The following is a 19,130-nucleotide window of genomic DNA, read 5'->3' as shown; positions in this document are numbered from 1 at the left end:
CTTTTCCTGAAGATGTCTGAGTGTGGTGACTCTTGATGCGCTGACTCCGGCTTCATTCTACTCATTGTGAAGCTCTCCCAAGTGTTTGAATCGGCTTTACTTGACAGTATTCTCAAGCTTGCGGTCATCCCTGTTGCTTGTGCACCTTTGCCTACCTAATTTCTTCCTTCCAGTCAACTTTGCATTTAATATGCTTTGATATTTCACTCTGTAAACAGCCACCCCATTCAGAAATGACCTTCTGTGACTTACTCTCTTTGTGGAGGGTGTCAATGATTGTCTCCTGGACCATTGCCAAGTCAGCAGTCTTCCCCATTAGTGTGGTTTCAAAGAACAAGAGATACCCGGAATTTATACTGTAGGGATGGTCATTTAATGAAACTCAAATGTAAATATTCTAATATTTTGAAATACTGGATTTTGGACATTCATGAGCTGTACGCTCTAATCAACAAATTAAAAAAAAAAAAAAAAAAAAAAACTTTTGAAATGTTTTACTTTACATGTAGGGAATCTAGAATATATGAAAGTTTCATTTTTTTAAATAATTTACAATAAAAAAATGAACTTTTTCACGATATTCTAATTATATGACCAGCACCTGTACACCCCGAAATAGGCAGTTAAAACATGGTATAATAAAAAAAAAATCTATGAGGTATTTTGAGCTGAAACTTCACTGACACATTCTGGGGACACCTTAGACTTACATTACATCTTGTGAAATAGGGTTCTAGGGCACCTTTAACTTTAGTCAACTATTAAATGACTACTGCTAATCAGCTAACTCTTAAAAGATTATTAACTACTGATAATTGGCTAACTACTGAAAGATCACTAAAATACTGATGATAAGCTAACTAGTAAATGGTGATAAAAACTACTGATTAGTTAATTATTAAATTAAATACTAATAAAACACTACTAAATGATCACTAAGTACTGACAATTAGCTAACTATTAAGTGATGACAAAACTACTGCGGATTAGCTAACTAGTAAATATTTACAAAATCTACAGATGATCAGCTTACTACTGAAAGATAACAAAACTGCTGGCGTTACAAAAACCACACACCCCTTTAGTACTGAAACACAGACATGCATATAAAATATAATCTCACATATAAAACGCACACAGTTTGCTGTTAGGTGACTTTAGGTTCTAACTAATGTTCCAGGTCTGTTTAGAACTTTTTGTTCTCGCCTTTCCAGGCATCATCCTTCAGAAAGTACATTTGTGTTGGCAGGCGAGTATGTGTGGGTTCCTGAACAGCCGTTTAAGCCGTTTTGAGGATGTATATTGAGAAAAGTTTCCACAGAACACAAATTCCTCACTGATATTCTCATATTATTTACAGAGTGCTGGCCATATTTTCATGCAAGAGAGTCTGTGTCTATGAAGGTGCGTTTAAGTCTTAAAGTGAAGATTTTGAGGCGTGAAAAACAACTTCTGCTTTGCTTATAAACTTTATTCGAAGATAATTCCCTTCTGGTTACACACTATCAGCTTCTGCCAATAATGAAGCAATGATTGCACACAGAAACTTGTACGCACTCAGAGGGGGCCACATATTTCTTCAAAGGCCAAATGGATCAAATCAGTGTTTCCCAACCCCGGTGTGTATCCAACATCTCTGCTCAGACCTCAAGGCAGTGATAACCTATTTAAACATTCCCATTACCTCCTCACATTAGAGCCAGAATGTCAGTGCAAGTCCAGTTTCCCACTTGTCTTATTCACCTGAAAGTGACTGTGACATACAATTGCATTTATGCACAGTGTGTTGTGTTAGCATAGAGTCCAAATTCTGTTAACAAGAACCTTGACGGTGATGTAATTTTCCATCCTAGCCAATCCAAGGCAATAAAGTCAAGTTATTTAGGCCAGAAACATATTCATTCGCAAACACAGGCGCTAATGCTCAGCCAGTGCATTACAAGCATGCCAGCTTGGGAAGTTGAGCCAATACAGAGGCCTCCACCCCTCGTGACCTGAACACTTACCTGGACCACCCCTTTTCTGCACTTTGATGCCATCTCTTTGAATTATAACACATAAAACATTTGGAAACCTTATTTTCCTTTTGAAATATTTACACTCATTTTATTTAAAACAAGCCAACTCTCAAATGCCTGTGGCCACAGAAGCAATAAACATGTTTCCTGCTTTAGTAAACCTGCTGACCAAAGAGCTATTTGAGTATCATTTTGGTTGGAAAAAGTGTAGTTACAGTAAGGAACAGTAAGGAAAAAATAAAATAAAAAGTGTATACTTTTATTCAGCAAGGAGTAATGACAGTAATGAGTTTTACATTATTTTAACATTATTATATATATACAAAAACATATGTAGTTAGTTCACTTTACTCATCCTCAAGCCATCCTAGGTGTATATGACTTTCTTCTTTCTGATGAACACAATCAAAGTTATATGAATATATATCCTGATGCGTCCAAGCTTTATAATGGCAGTGAACCGGACCAACAAGTATGAAACTCAAGAAAGTGCATCCATCCATCATAAACGTACTCCACAAGGCTCCGGGGGGGTTAATAAAGACCTTCTGATGCGTTTGTGTAAGAAAAATATCCCGATTTAACAAGTTATAAAGTAACATATCTAGCTTCTGCCATACCACATTCTGTATTCAACTTACGAAAAAGCATAACTGACACAACGCCATTTACACTTTTTTCGTAAGTTGAATACGGAAGGCGATCTGGCGGAAGCTACATATTTTACTTTATAACTTGTTAAATATGGATATTTTTCTTACAAAAACGCATTACTTCGCTTCAGAAATGATGCATTGTTTGGATGGATGGATGGATGGATGGATGGATGGATGGACGGAGGCACTTTCTTGAGCTCCATACTTGTTGGTCCCGTTCACTGCCATTATAAAGCTTGGACGCAACAGGTTATTTGTTAATATACACTATATTGCCAAAAGTTTTGGGACGCCAGCCTTTACGTGCACATGAACTTTAAAGGGGACCTATTATGCCCTATTTAACAAGATGTAAAATTAGTCTCTGATGTTCCCAGAGTGTGTATGTGAAGTTTTAGCTCAAAATACCCCACAGATAATTTTTTATAACATGTTAAAATTGCCACTTTTAGTGGTTGAGCAAAAACACACCGTTTCAGTGTGGTCCCTTTAAATGCAAATGAGCTGCTGCGCTCAGCCTAAGAGGGCGGAGCTTCACGAGCTGATTCTCCGGTGACAGGATTCAGTCAGGAGGACGCACAATAATGTCAGAAACTGCGAATATATATGCTGCATGGAGATAGAACAGGTATAGTTTAGTTCAATTACGGTTATAACTTATATTGCCTTCTTGTTTTTAATCCACTATATTAGTACAAGCCTGTTGTACTGTCCGAATGATGGCCAAAACTATACAGATGAGTTTTATGACGTTTATTGTACTTCACACAAAAGATGAATCGTCCGTTTTCACTCAAGCAAATCACTGTAAGAGCTTAATAAAACACTGCAAGTGTGCATTAAAATATTATCCATAAACTCTCTCTCTTATCCTTGTATTATCACCAACCTACATTGCGAATTACACAGAAACACGCATTACAACTAACAGTAAACAAATATATAAAGACCTTATGCCTTTCGGGTGGTGCTTAATAAACGTTATACCCGTAAATAAACTCAGATGAACTGTAATAAAGTGCCCTCACCTTCATTACTGCCGTATCCAGTATCATTCTGGAGACTTTAAGCTGGATCACGAACAGTTTTTACTTGTATATCCTTGAGTAGCACAATTTAGCAGTCTCTGTTTTGTATTGTCTCTTTGTATTGATATTCGTTCACTAAGCAGTCCGGTGTGAAATGATTCGCGCAGACATAAATTAATTTCGACAGAACTGAGGGAGCATTTTCCTGGGAAACCAAGTTAATCCACCTCGTTTTCTGCAGCTCAGATTTAGGTAGTAAATGAAGAGAGCTATGTGGATTAATCCATCCAGCTACAGATTACCTAAAACGCTTGGGAGACATTCTCGTCAGTGCAGCAATGGCGGACTCGCTGTGAACTCACTCACAGCGAAACTTAAGTGTCAAACAACACTGTGGGTGGGGCCTGTGGCTTTTGTGACCTCACACTGCCAGGGATCTGAAAACGGCTTGTTCTGAGACACTGCTTATGATTTATGGGGATTAAAAAAAAAGGAGTGGGTGGATTTTTATCACTATAGGGTGGTTGTGTACACACACTGCCAACACACATTTACGGTATGTCCAAACACCATGCAAAAGTAAATTTTGCATTATGACATCCCATTCTTAATCTGTACGGTTTAATTTGGAGATGACCCTTTGCAGCTATAACAGCCTTAACTCTTCTGGGAGGGCTTTCCACAAGGTTTAGGAGTGTGTTTATGGGAATTTTTGATGTTGGACGAAAAGGCCTGGTTTGCAGTCTCTGCTCTAATTCATCTTAAAGGTGTTCTATGGGGTTGAGGTCAGGACTTGTGCAGGCCAGTCAAGTTCCTCCACTCCAAACTCGCTCATCCATGTTTTTATGGACCTTGCTTTGTGCACTGGTGCGCAGTCATGTTGGAACAGGAAGGGGCCATCCCCAAACTGTTCCCACAAAGTTGGGAGCATGAAATTGTCCAAAATGTCTTGGTATGCTGAAGCATTAAGAGTTCCTTTCACTGGAACTAAGGGCCCAAGCCCAACCCCTGAAAAACAACCCCACACCATAATCCCCCTCCACCAAACTTTACACTTGTCACAATGCAGTCGGGCAAGTACCGTTCTCCTGGCAACCGCCAAACCCAGACTCATCCATCGGATTGTCAGACAGAGAAGTGTGATTCGTCACTCCAGAGAACACGTCTCCACTGCTCTAGAGTCCAGTGGCGGCGTGCTTTACACGACTGCATCCGACGCTTTGCATTGCACTTCGTGATGTAAGGCTTGGATGCAGCTGCTCAGCTATGGAAACCCATTCCATCAAGCTCTCTACGTACTGTTCTTGAGCTAATCTGAAGGCCACATGAAGTTCGGAGGTCTGTAGCTATTGACTCTGCAGAAAGTTGGCGACTTCTGCGCACTGTGTGCCTCAGCATGCGCTGACCCCGCTCTGTGATTTTACGTGACCTACCACTTTGTGGCTGAGTTGCTGTTGTTCCCAATTGCTTCCACTTTGTTATGGTACCACTAACAGTTGACCATGGAATATTTAGAAGTGAGGAAATTTCACGAATGGACTTATTGCATAGGTGTCAACCTATCATGGTACCACACTTGAATTCACTGAGTGTGTAGAAGCAGTCTGCATGCCTAGGTGCTTGATTTTATACACCTGTGGCCATGGAAGCAAATGGAACACCTGAATTCAATGATTTGGAGGGGTGTCCCAATACTTTTGGCAATATAGTGTATCTCAGATTGTGTTCATCAGAAAGAAGTCACATACACCTAAAAAAAAAATAAGAAATGTTTCTTGAGCAACAAATCAGCATATTAGAATGATTTCTGAAGGATCATGTGACACTGAAGACTGGAGTAATGATGCTGAAAATTCAGCTTTTCCATCACAGGAATAAATTCTGTTTTAAAATATATTCAAATAGAAAACAGCTATTTAAAATTATAATAATACTTCACAATATATCAGTATCTTTTAAATGTTGTTTACTAAACATTTATCAATCTTACCAACCTCAAATCTTTGAACGGTAGTGTATGCTTGTTTTTTTGTTGTAATTTTCTATTTAGATTTTCGATACATTACAAGAGGTATCAAAAAAGAAGAGAGAATAACAGAGATTCTATATTGATTCTATATCATCTATATTGTCTGTTCACTTGCCTTGTTTTCCCTAGTCTTTTTTAATTCATTCTCAAAAACATATGTTTCTTCAAATCTTTATTACCATTTATTCATATATCACTGTCAGAGAAAATAAAATGTTATTTAAACTGTCGACATGTTTATTCAACTTGCCACCAGTATGTCCACAATGTCCCTCAAACTCCATTGACCCTTGCCAAAGTACCAGAGGCTTGACATCACTACACATATTCACCAAGACAGATGCTCATATGCAGGTCCAATTTTGTGGATTTCAACCTCCTTAGCTGGAAGTCTACAGTTAATCCCTATCATTTTTAGTATCAAAGTAATGGGGCAACAGTAAAAAGTGTGGTTTACCTGGTTGAAGCGTCGTGTGAAGGCCACGGCATTCGGCGCTGAACTGTGCTTCTCCTTCTTGTTCCAGCCACAACTAGAGAGCTCCTGAAAAAAAAAAAAAATAGTCACATAAAACTATCATGTTCCAGCTGGTTTGTGATTTGAAAACCTGGACAAAAACAATCAATGAACCAAGAACACGAGAAAGCAAGAGTGCCAAAAACAAATCAACTCAGGACAAAACTGTCGCTCATGACCAGTGACCCTAGAAAGTAGCTGTAATTGGGCTTTTAAGTTTTTAAGCTCGAATATTTCCCGGTCCATCACACTTTATTCACTTAATTTTGAATCTAAACACAGGAATTATCTCAGACTTGGATGGCAATCATCGAAAATTGTGTTGAACCTCTGTTACTCGCATGGTGCGAGTGACTGACTGAATGAGAATGGAAAACCGTTTAAAATAGTATTTAACAATGTGTATTTGGCAGAAACACCATTGGATAAACATCAATCTGACATGCTAAATCTCTAAGACACGAACATGAAAACTCAACTCTGACTGTTCTGTCATCTAAGAAACGATCTGTTAGCTCCAAGATTAAAGCCGTAGTGACAGTCTAATAAACGATGTAATGGTCACGCTTGGAAATTCATATTTGGAAACTCCCGACCATAATTATGCAACCGTGCGTTATGTAATTACGCTAAGCGTTCAGACATTTTCCAGCAGAGAATCCGTTTCAAATGAGCTGTTAGCGCCATTAAAACACAAAAACAAACTCTGATACGCATTCAACCACACAGAGAGATTTAATTCCTGTCAGCTGTCAGTAAATGGGAGAAGAGCGGCCTGATTTCGTGATGGGACTTCAAGAAGAGTTAAAATAACCATCAAACATATTCATCACGATTGTACATAAGGAATGAACCCAACTTAAACTCAGAAGCAATGCAACCGCAATCTCTCATGAGGTCACACTAGCAAGCAGTGACTTAATGAGTCAGCAACCTGTGGAGGTAGCAGCTTAGCAACATACACAAACACAGATGTGAGCATATGGGCCAACACACACAGAGCTAAATAAGTGTGCTTTCTGCATTGTCTCCAGCAACAACAACCACCAAGAAATGCCAATGAAATCACTTCTTCTGAATCAATTTCTCCATGTGTAACAAATCTGCCAAATTAGAGCTTGAACCCCCAACTTCACAATCTGTGATGAGGAAAATCACCTACTGAGATTTAATGAAAACAATTGCTACCCAACTCGGAGAAGAAAACACAAGGTTAATGGCTATTTCCGTTCTTTTTCTGTGATGTAATGCATTTCTGAGACCAAGGTAGAACTGAACAGTGACTATTAAATTTAACTGAACTTAATTAGTCGAGCTGGCCGGTTGTCAAGGTTATCATTGAGTTCTTCAAATCAGTAACAGCAGTACCACAGGCTTCAAAAGAGGGATCTCAGCCCCAAATAACACTGTTCATGCATTGCCTAATAATCCTTATTGTATGCTAAAATGGCAAAAGCTTTCTCAAAAATCATATTGGCTGTATTTATGGACACGTGCAAGGAAGATCCGGTTGCTGAATTTGCTAAAGTTTCCATAGAAAATGGCATCAAATCATAAATTAATAAATTATATAAATTTAATACAAGTTGATCTTAACTTGTATAAATGAACAACTGTAGTTGATCAGTCTTCATGTCTTATTGGGAGGTTCTTTGCAAGAAGAAGATGCCATCAGAGTGGCATCATCTGATACAAAACAAAAACACAAAACAAAACAAAACTGTAGCAAGCAGGATGAGAGCCTCGGGAATGGAGCGAGGCCGTTGGCTCGAGTGTTAATGAGCGTCACCTGCGCCACACCTCACGTTTTTCACGGAGGGGCTCCGGGAGCATAAAAGGAGGAGCGACGATAGTGAAGGATGAGAGAGCCATCCGCCTCCTTCCCTGAATGTTAAACCCTGTTACATTGAAGCTGAAACCCGGGAGGAAGGAGGAACGCGCTGTCAACGAGCCCTCACCGGTGTGGGAAATCCGCGGTGCCATCGAGCAGATCCTATTGCCATGGACGCTCCAGGCGGCGGGCTGGATTGACTTGCCGGGGGGACGGACAAACTCGTTGCTGGCCGCCTGGGTTCTGAGAGGGAGTGGAGTCGCCGCCACCATTTGCCGTAGGCCAGAGCCTGCTGCCATCCACCATGATGGGGAGGAGCAGGGAATAGGGGACTCACTGCCAGCTGCCCAAACCCGAAGGAGCCGTCGCTGTCAACCAGGCAGCGAAGGAGTTAGAGAGCCGTCCACCGCGGGATATTTAGCACCACCGCCAAGCATTGTGGAGGAGTTCACCCAGCTGGCGGAGGACCAGAAGGCAGTGCGTTTTGGGAAACAGAACAAGATTTATTTCTTTTCCTCTCTCCCCTCTCTCATCTCGCCGACAGTGAGTTGACACACAAACAAGCCACTTCTCAGTACTAAATTCAGTTCTTTTTTGCTACTTATTGTGTTTAAACACGCAAATACACACAAAATAACGTCAAAACGCCAGTCTTGGTGAGTATTCACATAAACCCGTTGTGTTTTGAGTGAATGTAAACAGTTCAGTAAGAAAACACGTGACAGCAGCCAAATTGAGATAATACTAAAAAATAGCTATATGCCAGGTTTTCCCCATGGTATCGATGTCAAAATTGTGGCCATTGAAAATGCTGAGTGGCTAGTGACCAGAAAACCACTAGCCACAGTGGCTGGGGAGCAAAAAAGTTAATGTCATGCCCTGATTAGGACCCACACAGACCACTGGGTGAGCACCCCCTTCTGGCCTCAATAACACCTCTTCTAGCAGCAACCTGGTTTTCCCTGGAGGTTTCCCTTCCAGGTACTGACCAGGTTCAATACTGCTTATCTTCAATGGGCAACCAGTCTTGGGCTAGAGGGTGATGTGCAAAAAGGATTAATCAAGCATTTGAATCAGCAACTGTGCAATAAGAAAAGTATATTCTGACAATAAACTAGAAAAGAAGTATTATTTTAGTACCTTATTCTGGCAGTAACCAGTTGAATAATATGCACGGGAATGAGCCCAGAGAAACCCATGGAGGCCAGCAGAAACAAGGGAAGCAAAAAGACAAGTTTGAAGAAGGAAAAATCTTCTGTGATTCTCAGTTTTATAGATATCAAGCCTTTACACAAAAACAGGAGGAAATTGGTTCTGTTCAAAGGGAGCGTTGTTATCGCACAAGTGTCTTCAAAGCAGTGGGAAGTCCATGGAAAAGGGATCATAGCAGTGTTTTATGTTCCCTTTCTTCCACTTTCTTTTATGTCTCTTGAAAATGAAACATAATTTTAAGATGTAGCAACACTTACGTAACTATGTAAGTGCATTTGCACAGATGCCCACTAAGGGTGTACTCACACTAGGCACGGTTGCCTTGAACCGAGCCCGAGTGCGATTGTCCCCCTCCCCCCTCCCCCCTCCGCCGCTGGCCTGCACTCACACTGCACTTAAATGTTCCAAGCCGGAGCACGCTTACGTCATAAAAGATGGAACTTTTTGCATGTGAGAAAATGGGAAGAAATGCACTTTCGCTAAGATACTGCCTAATATATTTATTATACCGCGCAGCAAATTTCTCTTGCACGTATCAGAAAATTATTACAAAGGCAGCTGACGTTAATAGAAGAATTTGCAGCTTTACTCGCAAACTACAATTCCTGTTCATCAAATACCCCCTTTCCACCAGCATGAACCGGGTACTAGTTCAGAGCTAGTGCTAGTGCCAGTTCGGAGTTGGTTCAACCGATGAGCCTTCTAAGAACCGGATTGCCTTTCCACGGGCTAGAGAGCAGCACAGAACCAGGACTTACGTCACTGCATACATCTCATATTTCACAGCAAAGCTAGCGCTGCAGCGCCAAACACAAACACACCAGGCTTGTTCGAGATGCATCGGCTTCCCCCAGAGCGATCGGCGCATGACATTAAAGCACCGCGAGAACGATCCAAAAGCACAAGGAGTCGTATGCTTTACAAACACACCCGTGGACCTGCGGCACTCCGATGTCACCCGCCGAATCGGTCCGCGCTGCTCCGATGCATCTCGAACAAGCCTTCCATTAACAATCACGAATGTTTCACTACTGTTGATGCTCATGGCTTTGTGAACCTGTATCCATTTGTATATAGACAGAGATTACGATCGAGCTGCTATTAGCTCGATTAGCTGCTATTTCAAAAATGGCGGTCTCAAGTTTTTTGTTGGTCACGGTAACCCTGCCCCCAGCCCCTGACGCAAGCGGTTCTTACTTCTAGCCCAGCAATGTTTTGGTGCTACTTAAGAACCACTTTTCCTGGTTCGGAGCTGGTGCTTTGTGTGACGAAAGACAAAGAACTGATTTGAAACTAGGCTCTGGCTCCGAACCAGCACTCAAACTGCCTTGGTGGAAAAGGGGAAAAAGGGGAGAAGCAGACCCGTTATAAACCCAAATACACTCTAATTAATTATATGAATTGATAAGTGTACTATCAAAGTAGTAATAAATATGTTTGCCGTCATAATGATGACAGTAGCACACACAAAAGTAGTAGCTGTTCTGTGCTCAAGCACAGTTAGCACTCACACTGCATGCGAACCGCGCTCTGGTCCACCTCTTCCAAGCGGGCCAGGGCCGGCTAAACGAACCGCTCCCGGGCAAGGAACAGAGCGATCACACTTGTCAAAAGAACAGGGCTTTGGGGGTCAAACGTGCTCGGGCACAGTTCAGAGTGCCTAGTGTGAGTAGACCCTAAAATTTGATTCAGGTTGATTAAGTTCAACACCTGATGTCTATCTATAAAGAGTTGAGTGTATGCCACATGTTTGTGCCTGACCTGCTGGTCAAAACGTTGCATTATTTAATAAATTATTTATTGGAGCAGTTATTTTCAGTGTGCGGAGTTCACATTTCTTTTTTTCATTAGAACCTAAAACACACCAGAACAGCCCACCAGGTCTTGAAAAGACAAAATCATTTGGCAACTTTCAAGCTGTTAAAAGGATTTAAATGCATATTCAAACATTTTTTTCCAGACTGAAATTCGTGGAAACTGATTAGCCACCTGAGAATCATGGATAAGATAATGGGAGATGAGCAGTAATGGAGCCAGAGCTCAGCAGGGGTGACTTAGTGTAGGCTACGCCAAACCCTGGCCTTGAGTAGGATTTGTGTTATGACACTAATTCACTGTACATTAGCTGAACCTTAATATCAGCACCTTGTCTGGAAACCTGGAGCTCACCCATCTAACCACAGCTCAAAATCAGATACAAACAGGGGAGCTGGAAATCAAAGAAGGAATTTCAGTTGACAAGGATGTGGCGGTCTACAGCCAGTACTATATGGACTATAAAAATATACACAGATTTAATACTATCACTAGATTGAGTGGGGAACAGCAAAGATTTTCCACTTTAGCATTTAATGTAAACATTGTGGTACAATCCAACCTTTTCTCAAAATAATCGTTATTGCCAATTTAATAGAGACAGAGCGCATTTAGGCCACGCCCACAATGGGGGGTAAACAATCCAACAGTCTCCATTGACTTTGTGTTGCGTGAGGCTGCCTTCTTGTCATTTCTGACTTATAACAAAAAACAGAACAAGGTCTAAAAGCTGCTATGTGACAAGGTGTGCAGCAAACAAGCTAAAAAAAACCAGAACTAAGTTTTTGTAAGCTACTGAACCGTGAAAGCCAGTCTTTAGGGAGACAAAAGTGGATACAGGCTATAAGAAGTGAAGCATCAGCAGGAAGAATGGGTACATTTTGGGATCCTGACACTCGGTACGCCTCAGTAAGCCTACATGTGCAGTAAACATTTAGTCACTGATAAGTCAAATATCCAAATGTCAGTTTTATCTATTATATTTCCTGTCGCTGATTACGTTCCCCTCCAGTGGCCGTAGTTCTCATAGCAATATGACATGTCACACTCTGTCTCAAATGCCTGTATCCACTTTTGTAGACATCTAATAAAAACTTCTGGGTTTTTGGTTCGGGTTTTTTAGCTTGTTTGCTGTACACCTTGTCACATAGCAGCTTTTGGATATTGTTCTGTTTTTTTGTTATAAATCAGAAATGACAAGGAGGCAGCTTCACGCAATACAAAGTCAATGGAGACGGTTGGATTGTTCCCCCCGGTGGGCGTGGTTTTCAGATTATGACGCGTGTCGCTCTGTCTCTATAATAATAACAATTATTATTACCTAAGAACAACTGTAGAATAAGTTAAGAAATGGTTAGTTATTGAAAAAAAAAAAAAAGGTTGGTTCCTAAAGTTGACCAACACCACAAATCCTAGCTGAAGTCAGATTAACTATAAAGAACATACAATTTCTGCACGTGTGTCTGAAACAGATCTTCACCTGAAGATTATAAATCTAAAACAGAACACTTTCCCTAGAAACTGTTCCAGTGATTCTCTCTCTTTCTCTCTCTGCTGCAAGAGGTTTTGTCTTGTAATAACAGCACAAGAGGGAAAGTGAACATGCCATATGTACCGTCCATTAATCTGAACTGCTCTATAGAGTCTGCATCATACGGCATCCCGCCAAGCACATGCTATTATACGAACGGCACAAATGTGGTCAGAATGGGGGAAGATGGGGGACTTCACTGGGGAAAAGATCTCCAAAACACTCTGTTGCGAAATAGACACACACAATTGAGGAGAATTAACTAAATGGTTGCACCACTTTAGCTGGGTCACTACAAGTAATGTGAGTTACGTAATCAGATTACTTTTCAAGTAACTAGTATGTAACGCATTACTTTTACATTTACAACAAAATGTCTGAGTTACTTTTTCAAATAAGTAACGCTAGTTACTTTGTTTTCCCATTTATTGACTGACAGATCTCCTGTCCTCATGTTGAGAGAAATAGTGAGTAAGTGCAGAGGTGTTGTGTGTGCTGAGTGAACTTCCATTCGCTCATTTCATTTGCACAAAAACAGATTCAATATTCCTCAAAATGAATAAAAACAGTGAAATGCAAACTCAGAATATTACATAAACCTGCAATAATAAATTATGTTAAATACTATAAATATACTTTATGTATTTAATCTCACTTTATTATCCAATGTTTTTGCTGCTGACCTTCGATGATCCAATACAACCATACTAATAAGCAAAAATGGCTTTAGTTAAACATCCCATGTGTTTTTAATTTTAATTTTTTAATTTTTTTTTTGCTGAAGTGTGTTGAATTTTCTTCTCCTGCAGTCCAGAATTGCAGCACAGCTGAAAGGTTTGTTTGAGCTACGCCCTCTACTGTACAGGTGTAAATATGTATTCCCTTCAGCCCGAGGCTTATTCATTTCTTTTTCTTGTGTGAAAGAGCCTTTACATTTACCAAAAATAGAACTTTTTTTTTTTTTTTTTTTTTGTTATTAAAAAAAAACAACAACAATCAAATCAAACAAGCAAGCCCAGCCCAGGTGAGAAAAAGTAACTTTTTCCATAAAAAGTAACACAATTAGTTACTTTTTGAGGCAGTAACGTACAAATGCATTATTTTTAAAAGTAACTTTCCCCCAAGACTGTGCGCTATATTTCAGTCCAAATACGGCGTTTCCTACTCACTAACCACCCACAATGTAGCTTAAGCAGGTGTTAAAGCGGCTATATGCATAATTCAGAAACCCTTGTTATTAGTGACACCAGTGGCCATTAAGAGAACTGCAGCCATCATACTGCTCATGTTCACACTCGTGCACATATAACGTACAAGATACTGAATGTGATTCAAGGCCTAGATATATTCACAGCGAAGTTATCTTTCGGTGAGAAAACAACAGTTTTAAAAAAAAGCATCTGATTATAGTGATTTGGCAATTTAAAAAAAAGCAATTCATACATGAAAATACTTACATATAGCCCCTTTAAATGCTCTGATATTATGCTGAGCAGTGTTGGGGAAAGTTACTTTTAAAAGTAATGCATTACAATACCGAGTTACTCCATTACTTTTGCGTTACTTTTTCTCAACTGGACTGGGCTTGCTTGTTTGTTTTTTAATAACCCTTTCACACCAAAAGTGAAATGAGTAAGCTTTAGGCTGATCACAAATGTGATGTTTTCTAGTCATTTTTGCTTATTAGGGTTGAATCAGATCATTGAAGGTCAGCAGCAAAGACATTGGTTAATAAAGTCAGATTAAATACATAAAGTAAATTAGTTTCATTTAATATATATTTAATTATTGCAGGTTTGTGCATTATTCTGAGATTGCATTTCACTGTTTTTATTCATTTTGAGGAATACTGACTTGTTTTTGTGCAAGTGAGATGAGTAAGTGAATAACTGTCAATATTTCTGCACTTAATCTCCATTTCTCTCAACATGGGGACAGGAAAGCTGTCAGTCAATACATGGGAAAACAAAGTAACTTGCGTTACTTATTTAAAAAAGTAACTCAGATATGTTCATTTAAAACATATTTAAAAGCAATGCGTTACTTTACTAGTTACTTGAAAAAAATAATCTGAAGTTACTTGTAATGTGTTACCCCCAACACTGGCGCTGAGTATTTAAATTAAGGAATTGTCATTCTTGTCAACATAAACATGCCAAGCAAATTAAGCTTATTATAAGTAATGTATCATAAATAAACAGCATTGAATGCAATATTTTAATTAATAAAACAATTTACATAAGTAATTTCTCCTCCATATTTTGTCAATCGTTTATTAAAACTACAGAGACACTGCATGTAAAAGGTGTCTTACCACAAATTTACATGAAAACGTGTATCATAGCACAGACACATATCCATTTCTTGTAATGTGAAAACCTGCTAGGCCCTCATCCATGTTTTTTGCATTTACTGAAGAGCAGAACATGAAGACAGAGTGCTGGTATTAAGATAATCTCTCATGTTATGTATCATATCCATCTGTCGGGCTGACTGCCATGTGATCTGTGCAGTTAGTTTGTAACTGGCTCACGTGTGTCTGCAGTGGTCTTTTCATAGACCCTACCAGCATTCTTCACAATAGTACGTATGCAACATGTTGCTCCGTCGCAGCCAAAAACAGCCAGACTGAACGATAATGTGCGTCATAGCCATGAAGGCCAAAAAAACCCACTGGTTCCTCTGTTAATGCTTACAGATTCATTACAGTAAAACTAATAGGTATGACTTTACAATTGAACATGCATGTGCAATATTCATGTGACTCTGTGTGAGCAAATTGATTAAAGATGCTGATCTGTTATCTTCAAACCAAATGAGAGCCTCTCCTGAGGTAATCCTGCAAAAAGGAAACCACAGGTTATCAAAGGCTAAACTACAATCAGCATCTCTACCACATAAAGGTTAAAGGGTTAGTTCATCCAAAAATAAAAATTCTGTCATCATTAACTGACCCTCATGTCGTTCCAAACCTGTATGACTTTCTTTTTCCAGTGGAATACAAAAAGGGCAAAGTAATGCACCATGTACAAGTTGCCCTTTTCCATACAATTAAGGTCAAATAAAAATGATAAAAGGCACTATTAAAGTATTTGTTTAAATATTTTGGCATCATTAATGTCAAAACCTGGCTGTATACATTTTAAATAGCAAGATTAAACTTCTGATACTGAATAGCAAAGAAAAATGTTATGGCCAATAACTAATGACATTAACAAATAAAAATAAAGAAAAACAATACGGTAACACTTTATTTTACAGTGCCGTAGTTACACGTTACTACATGTACTTACTATAGTAATAACAGTAAATTATGCATAATTACAAGTAACTAATCCTAAACCAAACCCTAACCGTAACTCTATAGTAATGTAAAGGCCATGTAAAGTACATGTAGTTAATTAATAGTACTTAGTAATTATTTGAGTAATTACAATGTAACTGCGGCACTAAAGTAAAGTGTAACCAACAAGACTTAAAGAAAATTTTAACTGAATGATATGGAAGCTTGTTTCCGCCACTGAATAAAAAATAAAAAATTGGGACTTTTTTTCTCAGAATTGTGAGATATAAAGTCGCAATTGTGTGTGATAAAGTTAGAATTGTGAGATAAACTCGCAATTGCGAGAAAAAGAGTCAGAATTACAGATTATATCTCACAATTGCGAGTTTACGTCCAGCAATTCTGACTTTATTTCTCGCAATTGTGAGTTTACATCGAGATGTAAACACAATTATCTTTTTTATTCTTTATTTAGCGGCGGTAACAAGCTTCCATAGAATATGATTAGAAGGTGCCCTAGAACCAGTTTTTTTTCATCAACGAAACATTTAGAAAGACAATTTACAAATATCACTAAAAATATCATGATATCATGGATCATGTCATGGATAATGTCATGCCATTTTTCGCTATTGTTCTTGCTTGCTTACCTAGTCTGATGATTCAGCTGTGCACAGATCCAGACGTTAATACTGGCTGCCCTTGTCTAATGCCTTGAACATGGGCTGGCATATGCAAATATTGGGGGCGTACATATTAATGATCCTGACTGTTACGTAACAGTCTGTGTTATGTTGAGATTCGCCTGTTCTTCGGAGGTCTTTTAAACAAATCAGATTTACACAAGAAGGAGGAAACAATGGTGTTTGAGACTCACTGTATGTCATTTCCATGTACTGAACTCTTGTTATTCAACTATGACAAGGTAAATTAAATTTTTGATTCTAGGGCACCTTTAAGAGTTGTGGTGGAAGACAAGACTTTCAGTTAATCTTCAGTTGTTGTTTTTTTGTTTTGTTGTTTTTTTTTTACACTTTTGGTAATGCCAGTCTATTATTGTTATTGTTATTTAAAACTAAAACTATGAAAAATTGGTTTTGGTAATTAAAATAAAGCTGAAGTAAAATATAAATATTAGATGAAAAACAAACAAAACAAAAAAAACACTAACACTAAAAATAAAACACATTAAAAAAAAAAAAAAAAAATTGTAGACATTACCTTGACAACCGAAAAAAAAAAAAAAAGTTTAAGATGAAGTATTAGGCCAGGTTCACACCGCACGCGTCAGCAGAGCGTAAGCAGCGTGTATTTTTTTCGGTGTCAATGTTAACAGATGAGAGCATTCACACCGCATGCAGAGGCTGTGCGGCAGCATGTAGCAGGAGCAGAGCAGAAGCAGCAGTGCCGCGATCGTTTCAGCGCTGGGTCTATTTTTGCTGCGCTGCTAACGCTCAATTAAAGTGAAAGTACACCTTTGATGGACAAAATAAATATGATTTCACACAAAAAGTGCTCAAAATGCACAGAATAAGCATATCTAGTGTGTTTTAACAAGAATTGAAGTATGTCAGGAAAGAAAATTAATATTAAAAAATATTTATAAAAGGTTTACTCATTTAAACTTGTTTTTAATTATTCAGTTTGGGTTAAAGTATGGTGTATTATAAAAAAACTAAAGTAAACTAGCCAGAAAATATGACATATAAACATTATTTTAGTTATTACACAGACAGCTATATAGGTTCTTGCATACCCAAATCAAACCCGAGTTTGCTGCCATTTTTTGCTGAGTTTGCTGTGTTGTAAACGTGCATGCGGCAGATGATGTAAAACACAAAGCTTACCTCATTTGTGTGCAGCAATGGATGACACAAGGCTTTTTTTTATTTATTTTTATTTATTTTACGTTTATATGCGAGTGTTGTACACCTTGCATGTTAAAGGTGCCCTAGATTATGTTTTTAAAAGATGTAATATAAGTCTAAGGTGTCCCCTGAATGTGTCTGTGAAGTTTCAGCTCAAAATACCCCATAGATTTTTTTTTATTAATTTTTTTAACTGCCTATTTTGGGGCATCATTATAAACGCGCCAATTTTATGCTGCGGCCCCTTTAAATCCCGTGCTCTCCGCCCACAGAGCTCGCGCTTGCCTTAAACAGTGCCTTAACAAAGTTTACACAGCTAATATAACCCTCAAAATGGATCTTTACAAAGTGTTCGTCATGCATGCGGCATGCATGCGTCGGATTATGTGAGTATTGTATACTGTTATATTGTTTACTTCTGATTTTGAATGAGTTTGATAGTGCTCCGTGGCTAACGGCTAATGCTACACTGTTGGAGAGATTTATAAAGAATGAAGTTGTGTTTATGAATTATACAGACTGCAAGTGTTTAAAAATGAAAATAGTGACGGCTCTCTTGTCTCCGTGAATACAGTAATAACCGATGGTAACTTTAACCACATTTAACAGTACATTAGCAACATGCTAATGAAATATTTAGAAAGACAGTTTACAAATATCACTAAAAATATCATGTTATCATGGATCATGTCAGTTATTATTGCTCCATCTGCCATTTTTCGCTATTGTTCTTGCTTGCTTACCTAGTCTAATGATTTGGTTGTGCACATCCAGACATTAATACCGGCTACCCTTGTGTAATGCCTTTTATAATGTTGGAAACGTGGGCTGGCATATGTAAATATTGGGGGCGTACACCCCGACTGTTACGTAACGGTGTTATGTAACGGTGTTAGTCGGTGTTATGTTGAGATTCGCCTGTTCTTCGGAGGTCTTTTAAACAAATGAGATTTATATAAGAAGGAAACAATGGTGTTTGAAACTCACTGTATGTCATTTCCATGTACTGAACTCTTGTTATTCAACTATGCCAAGATAAATTAAATTTTTCATTAGAGGGCACCTTTAACAAACTTTCAAGACTATCAAGTTTATAAATGACCAACTTCTAAAAAAAATTATAACTGTCTTTGTAAAGAAATGCTCACTTTATATGTAGCTTCGAGCCGCTGCTGTGACGCTGTACAAACGCTTCCAGTGTGAATACTCACGCGTCTCTGCAGCTGCAGCTCACGCGCTGCTAACGCGACGCTCATGCGCTGCTGACGCATGCGGTGTGAACCCGGCCATAAGGTCAATTCAGAATACTTGGAATATAGTGCCCAAGTCATATGAACCGCTTTAA

The 19,130-nt window shown here is 38.8% G+C and overlaps 1 protein-coding gene across 4 annotated transcripts in view; it reads right to left on the bottom strand.

Moving 5' to 3' along the window:
• The window catches only part of ralgps2 (Ral GEF with PH domain and SH3 binding motif 2), a 178,574-nt gene that overhangs the window by 85,308 nt on the left and 74,136 nt on the right, over positions 1 to 19,130 (bottom strand). For all 4 annotated transcript variants that reach the window (XM_048208550.1, XM_048208548.1, XM_048208551.1 and 1 more), the window contains one exon: positions 6,189 to 6,272. In XM_048208550.1, coding sequence (XP_048064507.1) covers positions 6,189 to 6,272 — 84 coding nt within the window. The remainder of the gene's footprint in view (positions 1 to 6,188; positions 6,273 to 19,130) is intronic.

Source organism: Megalobrama amblycephala, linkage group LG11, assembly GCF_018812025.1.
Source record: "Megalobrama amblycephala isolate DHTTF-2021 linkage group LG11, ASM1881202v1, whole genome shotgun sequence".
In the NCBI taxonomy this organism is placed as follows: domain Eukaryota; kingdom Metazoa; phylum Chordata; class Actinopteri; order Cypriniformes; family Xenocyprididae; genus Megalobrama; species Megalobrama amblycephala.
Note: the sequence above shows the minus strand (reverse complement) of the source record. Positions and strands in the feature narration are given on the sequence as shown.